Source organism: Coloeus monedula (assembly GCF_965178545.1).
Source record: "Coloeus monedula genome assembly, chromosome: 9".
Lineage (NCBI taxonomy): Eukaryota > Metazoa > Chordata > Aves > Passeriformes > Corvidae > Coloeus > Coloeus monedula.
Genome location: NC_138789.1, coordinates 7598570 through 7613282, shown reverse-complemented (window position 1 = coordinate 7613282; position 14713 = coordinate 7598570). Strand labels below are relative to the sequence as shown.

At 42.3% G+C, this 14713-nt stretch overlaps 1 protein-coding gene across 3 annotated transcripts in view; it reads right to left on the bottom strand.

Moving 5' to 3' along the window:
• The window catches only part of TEDC1 (tubulin epsilon and delta complex 1), a 67808-nt gene that overhangs the window by 19971 nt on the left and 33124 nt on the right, over positions 1 to 14713 (bottom strand). For all 3 annotated transcript variants that reach the window (XM_082287667.1, XM_082287668.1, XM_082287669.1), the window contains 2 exons: positions 4023 to 4109; positions 804 to 1016 (listed from right to left, as the gene is read on the bottom strand). In XM_082287667.1, coding sequence (XP_082143793.1) covers positions 804 to 1016; positions 4023 to 4109 — 300 coding nt within the window. The remainder of the gene's footprint in view (positions 1 to 803; positions 1017 to 4022; positions 4110 to 14713) is intronic.

Genomic DNA, 14713 nt, shown 5'->3' with positions numbered 1-14713 from the left:
TCCACAGGTAACCTATCTGGTATCCTTGTCTCCACCTGATGCTCGGAAAGAATCACTAGTTTTTTATGCCTGCCTCTTCATTGTTCTCCTTGTGCCAGTATGTTGATACTCAGATTCACCTTCTACATCTACATTAACATCTCCTTTATTTATGCCCCACCACCCGCTCTGGGTGCTTCCCAGTGTCTCCCCACCCTTACACAGCAAATACCACACACACTTCCTTCATATCACCTGCTTTCCTCCACAGCCAGCCTCCCACAGCCAGTCTGTTCTTCCATCAAATCTTGTGCTCAGTCTCTTCCCTCACTTCGAAGGTCTCAAATTCCTCTCATTCCTTCCCCCATCAGACATTTCAAAGACTCCTAATTCAATGAAAGATGACAAGCTCAGGCCTCTTTCCCTGTAAATACTTTTCTTTATTTTCTCACTATAACCATTACTGCTGCTTTCAGCCTGCTGCATCCATCCCCTCTGGGGCTGCCACGATTTCTTCCTCTTTCTCTTTTCTCCTCTCCTCTGCACCGCCTATCTTTTGAAGCCTTCCCTTCCAAAAGAACACTTGTTTTGTTTCAGTGCACTGCCTCTCCGGGACAGATGCCTACTTTGTGTTTGAAAGAGCACTTGCCATGCTGTGGGCATAAACAGATGAGGAACTGCAGATCTGACACTGTGACTGCAGCAAGGTTGACACAGAGCAGCAATAGGGAGGCTATGGCCCTAGGATGGGCCATAGAGAGTGAGATGAAAAATGCAGGATCCTAAAAATCTCCAGTGGACATGAACACCACCCAAAGCCTTACCTTCTCCCACCAGGCAGCCTTTCGCTGAGTTACGAGCTGGTGCAGTTGGTCTTGGAGAGCCATTAGATCTCTGGATAATCTGTCCATTTGCCCAGTCAGCTTGTCAGCCCAGGGGCAGCAGGAGGTCACCTCTGGCAGCCTTCTTTTCTCTCCATGAGCGTCCTGGGACTCCCATATATTTCCCTCTTCAGCCATATTATCCAACACAGTTTCCTAAACAAAAAACAATAAAAGTTACTTTTCAGCAGGAGCTAAAATGGCTCCCCCCATCCTCCTGGTAATTCATACCTAGGAGTTCACTGCTGCCATCTCAATATACGGTTGCTCCACAATTTCAGAGTTATTTTAAGAGAGAACCCCCTCAGTTCACTATAACATATTTCCAAGTTAACAGAAAACTTATGTTGCTAACCTAGTTAATTTTGGAAAGCACTGCACAGTCAGCTACTCTCCACTGTGCTAAAGTATAAAGTAACACTCATGAGATGGAGGTGATCAGCACTGCAGCAGCTCTAGGTATGCCCTTCCTCTCAAATTCTGAGGTTGGATGCACTTCTATGGTTTTTTGTAACAAAGTGATGACCAGGACGGAGGTACATGTTCACACGGTTTGGGAGAGCCCCACCTGCTCTAACACCCACAGGTGCCCACGGAAAACTCCACAAGTTGAGGAACATCCAGAGATCCCTGCTCCAGGCTGATCAGGAACTGGCAGTTCTGCTTGACCATGACCATAGAGCTGGTTTGATAATTAATTGTGCAATTGCCTTCCGAGATAGCAACTGCCATTTCAAATGCTCAAGGAAAAAAAAAAAAACCAGAAGCATTTAAACAAAACATTCAGAGTCCATCTATACAGTCTGGTGCACAGATTGTGCAGAAACACAATTTTCAAGCCAGAGTAGCACAGCATAACTAAAGGACCCAGGCCTCACTCACAGAGTATTAAATATTTATTTCCATACTGTTATCAAGACGACATTCAATAGGAGAGGTCATAATCTCTTTTAAGGACATAATTTGCATTCAAAATTGTCTTTAGCAATTGAAGAAGTAATTTAAGAACACTGGCAGGAAATTCAGCAGTTGAGCAGCGTGGTCTATACACGAGCAAGGAAAAACCAAGTGGATAATTACTGGCACAGCAGCAACACTGCTGGATGAGACGTCAGAGAGCCAGAAGTCACCGATGTCACACTGTTAAAGTCAAGCACCATGTCACAAAGTATAAACACAAGTCTCCGTGACAGAAGAGTGTTAACTGTAATGCTGACATACAGGTGAGGCACTTGAAGTTAAACACAGACAAATGGGAGGGAAAATCCCAGATGAGAGCAGCAACAAACATCAAAAGCTGGAATGAATGGCCTACAAGGACACATAAAGACATCAAAACTTTTGCTTAGCCTAGAAACAGGGACTGGGAAGGCAGTGACATGCTAACAGCCTTCACTTATATAAAAGACTGCTATAAAGAGCATAGGAATTTTTATTTTTTCCCTTCTTTCTCTCTTTTCTCAGAAGGTAGGTTAAAAACTCTGGCTTAATTCACAGCAAGAGATTCTTAGGCTCATGCAAGAAAAAGCTTCAGAAGACAGCTACAAATGGCATAAGGCACCCTGCAAAACCTCCTTTCTAGGCAAGCATTGGTACTGGGAATTGGCACAAAGCAGCACTAAGGGCAGCAGCTCCTGCTGACCCATGGCCCAGCTCATGAGAATGCAGACATGGTAGGGACATTGACAGGATAACAAACTGCATGGATATAAAGCAAAAGGGTGTGGTTTTTTGGGAGGTTGGGGGTTCTTCTGTTTATGCCTTATTTTGAAATTCATTAAATGACAGAATTGTAAAGTAACATTAACATTTGGACAATGTTCTCAGGCACATGGTGGGATTTTTGGGTTATCTTGTGCGGGCCAGGAGTTGGACTCAACGATCCTTGTGGATCCCTTCCAATTCAGGATATTCTGTGATTACTGCAGTCATTCCAGTTCCTGCAGTGATGTCATGCTCTGTTGTGTTCCTGCCCACCACCATCAGAAGAACTGGCAGCAGCTATGCAAGAACCATCCTATCCCTCAGGTCAGCAACGCAAAACACAAGTTTGGTAGAAAGAAAACTACAGTCTTTTCAAAGCACATCTCATTCCCATACTGTATCTCATTCTCATCCTACTGCATCCAGGAACAACCACCATCAGCAGTGACACAAAAGAAAAAGGCAAATACACTGAATAGTTTAAAAAGATGTGTTGGTCAAGTATTTATTTAGGACTTAGCTCCAGAAAGCAGGCTAACACTCTCCACACTCTTCAACATGTCAAAGGCAAATGTTTTTGTGGATACACAGAAATACTTGCAGTTGTATTTTATCTATCGGGAGCCAGGCCTGTGCTAATTTGATGCTTTCCAAAAAACCCTAAGATGGTAAACATGTAAAGCAAAAACCATTAGATAACTAACGAAAATTGGAAGTACCCTTCAAGACAGGTGAGGTAATTCCACACTGCTCTCTGCTTTGCTTTTAGTGTAGAAGGCGGCATATGAGTAATTAGCAGTCAGCTCACCAATTCTCAAAATTTTGTAAGCTCATACAGCTAATGTGGTGTGCTAAAGAATTATTTCAGCAACACTGAGTGGGCAAAAGTCGTAGCGAGAAGTGAGATGGATGGCATCGTTTGCACTCACTTGAGAAATCCTAAGATGCGCAGAGAAAGGGTTATTGATTTTCTTATGTTCATTCAACACAGTTCAAGGGGAAATCAGCAATGTCAACACACTATTTGGCTGGGAAAAAATGAAGTTGTTTTCAATATCAGCTGCCTGCAAATTCAGTTGTTCTCAAGACTGCAATCAAGCTTAGAGGCCCTCTTCTGAAAAGCCATTTAATTTTACCAACATGTGCGACTGCTATGTTTAAAAACTATTAAAAAGATGAAGATCAGACCTTTTAATTTGTGTTAACTATATGAAATTCTGCCATTCTGCCCTGCAATTTCTCAACTCTGCTGGGTGAGTCCTACTGAAGAAAACAGGAATGAAAAAGAACTATGAAAACATTCCTTACTTTACCAAGACTTTTTTTTCCCTTTTTCTCAAGTGCTGTTGAACAGCTGGTTGCAACATTTAATTTTGTGGGACTAAAGAGCCTTTGGAAGTAGTCAGCTATGCTGAAGTCAAGAAAGCTGCACCCTTCAAAATCAGTTTGATTCATTACCATCCACTGCCAGTAAACTGGTTCCAGTTGCTTCCACTCCAAAAAGGCTTCCAGCTGCATGGTTTCAGACTCCAGGAGATGTAATAGCTACAGGAAAGGAGACAAAGGAAAGGAAATCAGGTAATGCTGGTCACTTCACAACTACATGAAATGTGTGCTGGGCCTGAAGTACAAAAACAGTGTGAGTGGTACATGGGACAACTCTGGGTGACTTTACAAGAACATTGTAAAAGCAGATGGGGAAACATGAAGTGAAACACTTCTTTCAGCATCACTGATTGATATCCCTCACGCCAAATGTACCAACTTCTTCAGCTTTTCTACACATAAATGTGAGTTTCCATATTGTTTGGAGGTATCAAAGAGACATGCTTAGGTGAATGACCAGCTTCAAGTCTTCTATGCTTTTTGATTACCAAAATAAGCTGTTTCTCCAAAAGTATTTTTCCGCATCTATCCCTTCACTCTGAAACAGCATGGAAGAACTCACTCTAAAATGTTACGTATTTTATAAACTGTCTGATCTGCTGCATGAGGTATCCCTCCCTTTGCCTGAGAGCACTCAAAGGAGAGATGCTGCATTATAGCCACGCAAATTATAATTTTTTCACAAATATATACATGATACACATGTATGTACACACATATACGATGAAGGAGACATTCCAAGACTAAATATTTATATATCAGAAAAAAAAAAGTTCTTGTAAAGAATGATAACACAAACAAATTTACTATAAATCAGAGCTCACCAGCTTTAACAATTTTTGTTCTGACCATATATTTGAAATGAACAATTTTAACACCAATCTGACACCAAAGGCAACTTCTTAAGATGACCACAAAGAGTGTAGTGCCTTGAGGAGCATGGAAAGGACCAGACCAGTACCAGCTAAATCCATCTTGATGCCATGATGATTTTTTGCCTTTTCTTTTATACCCCTTTTATACCTTTTTATAACTTCTGTATTGGTAAGTTTTTTAGCCTACATTCTTAGACTTATTTGTCAAGCTAGGAGACTACACATTTTAGAAGCTTTGTAGTTAGGGATCAGTGTGCCCCAGACCCCAAGGTCCTCTCCAGAACACATTCTATAAACTAAGATAGAACCATCCAGGGGAAGGTTCCTCGGGGAGGGGGGGGCTCATTCAAGCCTCTCACTGGGGAATCTTTGATAGATATGCTAATTAGTAAGACCTATAATGTTAGACCAGATCTATCAGGTGTGTGCATTGTGGGGTGCATTTCAGCACATTCCACCTGGATGTGGTGCACCTAAGGTTTCTCAAAATAAATACCAAGGTAAAATCCCTTTTTCCCTTCTAACTGTGTTTGATTCTTGATTTTAAGACCAGGAAAAGGCATCAATCTAATACAGACAACTAACTATCTTCTGCTAGCTTTGTTTGCTTTAGTTACTTAGTACATAACATAATTTAAGTAACTGCAAAGATTGAGTTGACTTTGTAATTTTATTATGCAGGTATTACTTGAAGATAAAGGAACCAAAGAAAGGAAACCACTTTGCAAGAGTAACTGCTGGAAATTATAAGCAGTTTGCTCTAAAACACGGCTGGATCCAAAATACAATTATTACACATTTGCTCACACACCAGACACTTGGCATTACGCTTAATGACTCTGCTAGTTTCAAGCTCAGCTGGGATATAAAAGGTGGAAGAATGGGGTTCTGTCTCCTTTTTTCTTTTCTCCTTTTTTTCTTTTTCATAGGTACATCTACAGCACAAATGGCTTACATTATGGAATCTGAAGCTTGCAATAAAACCCAGCCAAAAAGTTGATTAAATATTCAGGGAACAGCGAAGTTACTTGACTTTAAAGTAGCTTTGTAATGTGGTCACGAGCTGCATGTGAATGCAGTATGAACATGTCTTATTACAGCTAGAGAGGGCTGAAAGTTGGAATGGGGAGTTTTTCGTTCTGAGCCTTCAAAAAAAGAATGATCTTAATAAAAACACAGTCATCATCTTTATTCTCACTAGAATGTTAGAAGCGCCATATGCCACTTGGTTTCACAGCACAACTGAAAGGGTATGGTTCTGAAACGTCACCAAACCTCTGAAGGATCTGCTGGAGTTAACTGACTTTAACAAGAATCAAAGCTTCCTGAGCAGTCTCCTAATCTCAAACCCTTTGGGATCTTTTGTATTTAGGGGCTTTTGTTGCTTTTTTTTTTTTTAACTGCTTCATTAGTTACACAAAACTTGAACAGCTTGTGTGAAAGCATTCATCTGACTCACCTACTTACAGCATCCTCACCTTTCACTAAGGTATCAACACCCTCAGAAATATCAGGCCAGCAACTGTGTGCTAGATTGCTTCAGCCATAAATCAGTAATGGGATGACTACAGCCATCCTAGGAGGACAGTTTCCAGCATAGCTGGAATACACTGTGGCAGCCTCAGGCAAGCCTGCAATAGCCAACATTTGAGTTTCTACCCTGAGGGACTTTAGGCACTGCTCCTGAATGCCAATATCCTCTGCCATCCTCTGTATGGGCCTTGCAAGGCTTTGATGTTATTGCGGCACAGAGAATAAAGCAGAACACAATAAAAAATAATGTACTACAAATATCCTTGAGACACCCTAGCAAAAATCATAAAAACAAATAAATGTTCAAGGTTGGGAAGGGACAATGGATTGTATGTCCATGTGCCTTGAATTTGGTCACAAGGACAGCCTCCACATGACCCAGGGGTGACAGGTTTTCACTCAGACATGCCTGCACTTGGGAATGAACATTTCTGTTAGGCAGCTTCCTTCCCCCAGCCTCATCCTCTGCACAAGCTTCTCACAAGCACTTCGTGTTCTTTAACAAACTCTGCTTTTTGTGACTTTGAGGTGTACATTTTCTTAGGTCACACATCCCAGTCATACCAGAGCTGGTATTTCAGAAACCAAAGCCCAAATTGTACCTCTGCATTTCCCCCCCACCACAGTACCTTTTCTTGTTCATTTACCACCAACAAGAGTTCACACATATGCCATGAGCAGTTCCACTTCTGCTGCTACATGAACCTCTCAAAATGTAAAACAAATTCCTGAGCTGTAACTAAAGCTACCTGCCCATTTTCAATGAACTAAGAACCCGATACTGTCATGCCTCCTAATGAAATTTAAAGACTGAAGTCTGTAGAAGAGCATCAATATTTTTTCATTAAGAAAGTGAAGCAGGAAGTCAAAAATGTGCCTCACGTGGGTATCTAAGTGATGCTTAAGGATAATGCCTGAAAATTGTGTTTCGCTCTACACAAAATTAAGACAACAAAATCCATTTCCTTCATTCTTCTGGAGGAAGTTATTGCTCTAAAATATTTACACTGACTGAAAAAGTAATGACAAATTCAAACTGCTAATCTCTGTGGCGAGGCAATTCCATAATGACTGCTGAGAGCAAACACTTTGCAGTAACAACTTCTTTAAGCCATCGTAAAGAAACCACCCCTGGTGCAATCAACAGCTTTGCTATAGAGGGTAAACTGTTCCTAACTGAGTTGCCCCAGAGCAGGCTGCCAGGAAACCTCAGTGTGATGCAGAAGAATTCTAGCTCTGTAAAGAGCATGCCTTGTTTCCTCCGGCACGTGGTTGTGACCTCCAAAGACAAATATCCAGCATCCAACCCAGATCACAGGCCTCAGGAAACTGTGGGAGCTTCAGCTGCAAAGTCTGAGATGACAAGGTGGTTTTGGATACTTCTCCAGAGATATTCAAAAGCCATCTGGACACAGCCCTGAGTAACGTGCTCCAAGGGACCCTCCTTGAGCAGGGAGGTCAGACCAGGTGGCCTCCAGTGGCCTTTTCCAACCCTACCCATTCTGTGATACACAGCAAGAGGCCAAAGTTGAATCTTCCTCAGGATCCACAAGTATAACTCATATGTTGTTTAAACATATTTGTAATTACTTTTTCTGTAGAGATATTAATCTCTTTCACATTATTTACCACCATATTACAAAAATCATTAGTGCCTGTAGACTGTTACGGAAATCAATATTTAATAAATTTGCAGCATAATGCTCCCTTTTCACGGGCTCAGTTCCAGAGAGCTCCCCACAATAAGTATTTAATCTCTGATGCCCACAGCTCATAATTCAACTACCACAGCACTGACGAAACTATTTTTAATCAAAAATTGCTCTGCCTAAATGTTCAGAAAATCATTTTATTGTTAGACAGACAAAAAATGGTCTTTCAGCAATAAATTCTGTTTCTTGGCTCAGAGACAAAACCCTGCTAATTCATCACCATTCACATACGTCTGTACACAGTAAACTTGCATTGGACTCCTGAGCCCTGCAAACCTCACTCCAGATGCCAACATCTCTGGAGAATTACTCAAGGCTTGAGACAGGGTTGGCTTAGTAGGAAAGCTTATATGGGGAAACTATCAAGACTGTTCAATGATTATATTTGTTTAATAGGAAATTGCTTTATTCACTGTGCACTTGGGTAATCTGAATTCTAGTTCTGAATATCTCACAGCCACAGGAGAGAAGCTAAGTGGAGAAGTTCATTCTAAAAAAAATGCAAAGAAAAGAGGTAAACAATCATGAAAGTGACACAATTTACACTAACAGAAGTAAATCATAACTGGGACTAAGGCTTTAGAGACCTAACTGAGCATCAAATGAAACAAAAAAAAATTCAACACATCTTCTCCTCTACCAATAGAAAACTCCCTTAACTGAAAAAACATGCAAACCTTGACAAATGAGCGTCTCTCAGCAGGCAGGCTGCTAGGTGGATGGCATTTGGTTTAAAATGGCACACACTGCCCAAACTGCCTTTGGCAGGGCTAAGTTTTGAGACCCCCTTCACCAAAAAACCCCAGAGAAAATCTCAGTATCACAACCATCTCAGGCTGGGACAAACAAACAACAGTGTAGGTGGACACACTCAGTGCTCCAAGTTTCAGTTCCACATTGTGATTCTTCCAGAAGCAAAGCTGGTTTAAGACATTGCCACACATCCTTTGGAGGCTAAAGCAAAAATAAACAGGCCTGAAAACTAGAAAGTCACACTGGAGTAGTGTGAAATACAAGCAGCTGAAGAGCAAAAACCTTCAGAACAATAAGCAACCTCTAGCCACAAGGCAAATAAAGACTGTCCCTAATTTGTCTGCCTGTGAAATATCACTGAGACCCAAGACCACAGCAGGAGAAGCACTGCAGCCCAACCATCATGAGGCAGTGGATCTGAAAGGCTCTTGGAGAACAGAAGTGGATGAGAATTTCTTCCAGCACCAGCTATGGATCCCATAAGGACCTTGACCAACATCCCAGCAGGGATAGAAAAAGACCTCTGGCTCCAGAAAATAGTATTTCTGTGTCTGCTGAGCACCACCTCTTTTGGAGTTGTAATTTTGGGGGGTGGTTTTGTGCTGCAAGGGAAAGCGGGACTTGAATCTTTTGCAGAAGACACAATACATAAAATACAAAACACAGCAGCTTTGGGTGTAGGAGTATAATTCCAGATGCTTTGATATGTGCAAGATCTCCAACACCTAAATCAAAATATGTAACTTTTCCACCCACCAACGCCAGTTTTATGCCACCACAGCTCAAAATTCAACTGAGCTATCTCGGTTTCACACTGCTGAGAGCAGGAAATCAAACCACTAGTTAAAAACTTAAATGACAAAGATCATCATTATAAAACATAATTGCTATTTGTGGAGGGATTCAGAAAACAGCTGTTTAAAATGCAACTGAAAGAAAATTAAATTTAAAACAAACAGAATGAGGCATTTGGCAGATAAAAATTGTATTACAGCTTTCACATTGGTAGGCAATGAAGTGGGATGCATTAATGGCATTCATTTGCAGAGGAACGGGTCAATGAATGGACTGCTTGGCATTTTCCCTATGGAAACAGCATGTATTAAAACATGGCAAAAATACCAGGAAAAAGAAGACTGGAGTTTTATACTTCAGCAGCCAGGATCAATACATGTAAGAATGATTTTCTTACCCTAAATGTACCAATGATTTTGGGTGCCCAACCTGGCATACCTGAAATGCCAAATTTTCAGGCAGTACCAAATACTTTTAGCTCAGTTAAAGCACATCCAGTAGATACCAAAACTCACAATTTACTTTAGAGAAATCTCAGCAAGAGGATTTCAAAGAAAAGCATCAAATTGTATCACAGTACTGCCTGACAGCTGTTATTATTGTACTGCCAACCAAAACCCCCATGCAGCTGATGTCAAAAAAACCCCATTATTCTTCTGCTTTTATTCAGACTTTCTGTACACAGAACAAAGCACTATCCATACTCATTTCTTTCCTTTCCTCCCCCCCATACACTCACCCATTTCCCTGTATTTTTAACAGGCCACAGAAACACGCATAGAAATCAACAAGAACAAGCAGTTTCTAACTTGTTTAACTGTTCTGAATTCAGAATTGATGCCATGCTTCTGAACAGCTCCAATATCCTGGGTTCCGTGCACTTCCACACAGGGTGTAACTACACCAAGAAGTGCTGGTTATAGGAGGAGCATCCCTGTGTGTGCATGTGCCTTGTTTTCCATGCACCTGTTCCATGGGTGTCCTGACCTTCCACAAGCACCTGCCAGCTCTCTGCCACGTTCTTTGCCTGCACACCTGTAAGGACCAGGTGGTCCTTACCCCAGGACTGGATGAGCAGCGACATCCAGACTTCCCCAGCTGTGCCTCAAGGGAGACAGGACAGAGCTTCACAGCTGCACCTGCACTCCCAGGACACCTTGAGATGGGTATCATGATGAGGACTGGCTTGTATAGCACCCACAGCAACAGAAACCCAAACTCTAAGCACCAACAAATATAAATGTTAAATAAAATTGAGGTCTTGCCCAAAGACAGAAAAAGAAACAAAGACGAATGGCTTCTGCCATCAGACACCCAACAGCACACAGAATTATCACAGATGTTCATCTTTGTTAAACAATTAATTTAAAAATTTATTCAATATGCGGATTAGTCTAAGCTTGCAGCTTGATATGAGTTACAGTTTCTCCCAGCCTAGCTCTTTGACAAGCCATCATAGACTATTTGTGCATGCAGGTATTTTCACACATTTTAAAATGTGTTACTGACTAGAGAAACTACCAATTTAAAGTCTGCTATAGTTTCTCATGTCAATTAATTTCTCTTGCTAGTCTCTTTCACACTTCTTTAAATTAAGCGACAAACATTTAAAAAGAATCACAAATCCAAAAGCTCTCTCAAACCATGAGTAACGGCTGATTTTAGAACTCTATTTCCTTGGCTATTTAAAAAAACAAAAATACCTGCCAGTAGAGCTGAGTTAACATTATGGGCCAATTGCACACAAAGTTTAATTTTACAAGGCTATAAAAACAGCTCTACCAGTCTCCTCACAATGTGAGCTGCAGTCTCACATCCAGAAAAACAGTTCAGCTTTCCAGTAACAGTTCAGTTGTGGCCAAAGTCATTGTAACATATGGATTTAACTGCAGTCTGCTTCTTTAATCAGCAGTGAGGCTGGAGAACACAGTGGTCCTGCCTTGCTTGACTTTCTGGATGGGTTAAGTGTATTTTTGATTCCGAGGTGGATGCAGGACAACACAAGGTCCCAGTTAGGCATCACAAAATGATCATAGTTCTGGGGCACTTCAGGATCAGCCTTCATCAATAGCTGTACTGTAAGAGAAGAGTGAGAAGCCTGGGGTCCCTTTTCTGTCAGAAGCTGGTAACTCATTTCTCTTTGGCATGAAAACAACAACAGTGAAGACTCCACAAGCAGCTCTGCACTATGTAGTGGCTACTGTTAGCTTCAAAGCACAATTCAAGAGATGAGTCAGGAGTCTTTAAGGTCCTCACCCCAATTTTTTTCCTGGTATTTTATTTGTTCCTTCAGGGAACAATCCAATACCCCAGTTAAGATCCACTAGGCTGCACCAGCAAGACCCTTTCTGACTCCATCACCAAAAACTATCAGCAAGTAAGCCACTCTCACTCTGAGGTCTCCTCTGACAGAAAGTTAAGAGGCAGCATAGCATGACCAGGGGATTTTGATGTGGATACAAGACACACCTCTCACCACACCAGCCTCAGCTAGTAAGTGGCAATTCCATCTTCAGCTTACAGGCATCAAATATGATGCTGGTACAACCTTTGCTGTAGCACTGTATGAGCCACAGTGGCTGCCTGTCCTCCCTGTGTTGACCCAAAGCATCACCTGAGCTGGACAGCCTGCTCCCCACACTGGGTTTGCTGGCCCTTCCACCAACGAAAAAAAAAAAAAATATCAAACACCAACTGATGATAAAATACCTCAGCCTTGTCTCTCCAGCTTATTAATTCCAGCTGCATTGTCTCAGGTGGAATTATATTATAGTATATCACTGTCATCGTCACTGTCACAGCATTCAAATTATGTGAAGTATGGCACGAAACAAGCAAAAGCACAAAAGCAGCAGTGATGCTCAGTATCATTCCATCAGTTCTGCTGCTGGCAATCACAACCAAGCGTTCATATCAGTGCAGTATGTATAGACTGTTTCAGAGACACCTTCCTTTCTTAGGGTGTAGGAGTCTAACATATTGCTGCTACATAGTCCAACAATTTATGGAGTCCATGATAAACCACTGCATCATTTTTCAAGGTCCAAGAACTCTATAAGCTTGGTCAGTAAAATGTACTAAGCAATAACTCATCCCCAAAAAAATGGTGATGGCAACTACAGAACTGCAGCTCTATTAACTCCTTTTTTTTTTGTATGGGTAAGTTTAGCTGAAAGCAATATTAGTGACAAATTGCAGCCTGGGGAAATTTTCAGATCAAGGTAATAATGCTATGAGGTAGAATGATTTGCTTTAGTGTTGCTATATAATGCTGCCAGCTCCCTCCAACTGGACACTAACTGCAGCCAGAGGCCACCTTGCTTAAAAAAATATCTAAAGAAATATTTTAGCACTAAACCTGTCTGGAGTAATAAAACAAAACAGAGCATCTTTCCCAAGAAGGGGCACTGGGAAAGTGAAATTGGGTAGAAAGTTCAACAACTAAATGATTCATGGCTGGTGACAAGCTAGTGCCTGTGAGCTGAAGGAGCTGGTCTCCTGCTAACACTGCTGAACCACATTGGTGGGAAGGAACCTCTGGAGGTCTCTAATCCAATCTCCTGCTCTAAGCAAGGTGCTCAGGACTCTGCCCAGCAAGACCTGAACAACAACAACACAGCAGTCATCCCTGCTCCAGGATCTGGTTCCAGAGTTTGATCAATTCATGGCAATTTTTTCCTGTTTTACCTGGCCAGAATTTCTTGTGTTCCAACTTGTGCCTGCTGCCCCTTCTCCTGTCCCAGTGCACCTCTGCGAAGGGCTTCATCCATGCTCCAGCTCTGACCACCTCAGTGGCAGTACTGGATTTGCTGCTGGTGTGCCACTGTCCTGGTGCTGGGACAAGGACACCAAGCACTCAGGCTCACGAGCACTGGGCAGAGGGGCAGGACCCCTCCCTTTGCCCTCACAGCATTCCAGCTAACAGTGCCTGGGATGCAGTCAGCCTTTGCTGCCTGGGCACACTGCTGACTTCTGGGCAGCTTACTGCCCACCTAAGCCCCCAGGTATTGTTAAAGAGTACTGGACCAAGAGCTGATCCCAGAGGGACATCACTAACAGCCAGTTTGAGCTCAGTGGCCCAAACAATTTTCCACTTGCACCAGCGCTCACTTGTCCAGCCCATCTCTAACCAACTTGGCTATAAGGATGTCAGGATTTTCCTCGAGTGATACACAAACACAGGCACATTCTCTGTGCCTACCTGCCTTTCTCCAAGCTCTTTAATTGCATGTCTTTGCCTCCTCCTGGGATGGGATACTCCATACTGCTTTGAAAGAGAACCAGCAGCAGGATCCGAGGGGACTGCAGAGATGGAAAGTGCCTGTCCCAGAGCAGGTGGAACTGAACCAACTGGGAACAGCAGGCATCAGAGGAGCAGAAACCATCTGATGCCACAGCCAGTTGCAGGGAAGGAGAATTCTTTTGATCATATTCACCTTTTGAGATTTAAAGCAGGTTAGCTCCTGTAGAGGTTTCTTTCTACAGCATCAGGAAGTGTCATTCATACATTCCTAGCCTCTCCAACCTCCCTAAATTTAGTCTCCCATAGGTATCCTTTCTCCTGTCATCAAGCCTGAACTTCCACTCTGACCTCCACCTACTTCGTGGCTCTGGATGGTGCTTGTCCATCTTCCAGACAGGATCTGGAAGCCAAGTCCCACTGCTTCTGGAGGGTGAGTAAAACCTCCAGCACCAGCACAAAAGGGATCAACAGGGAAGTTAGGAGAAGAGTTCCTCACCCAAAACAGCTGGTCCACTGCCTGCCCCAGAGGAAACCACACAGAGCATTCAAAGGCAAGTCATTTATATTAAACTTTTTTCAGCCTTCTCTTCTAAAATTGACTTGAATCTGCTTTAGAAACTCCCACTACACATTATCTCACACAATTTGACTCCTCTTGCTTCCACAGTGCATAGCAGGCCAAAGATTTCCACCTTCTTAAGAAGGATCAGGAACTTGGCTACAAGCAGACAGTGTCTAAAAGCAGCTTTGAAGCCATTCAACCTCCTGATTTTACACGGATGACAAGGGTTGAATCTGTTCTGCCTCATTTTTGCAAATGAGTACCTCGATCCACTGTTGTCAAGAGGTTTT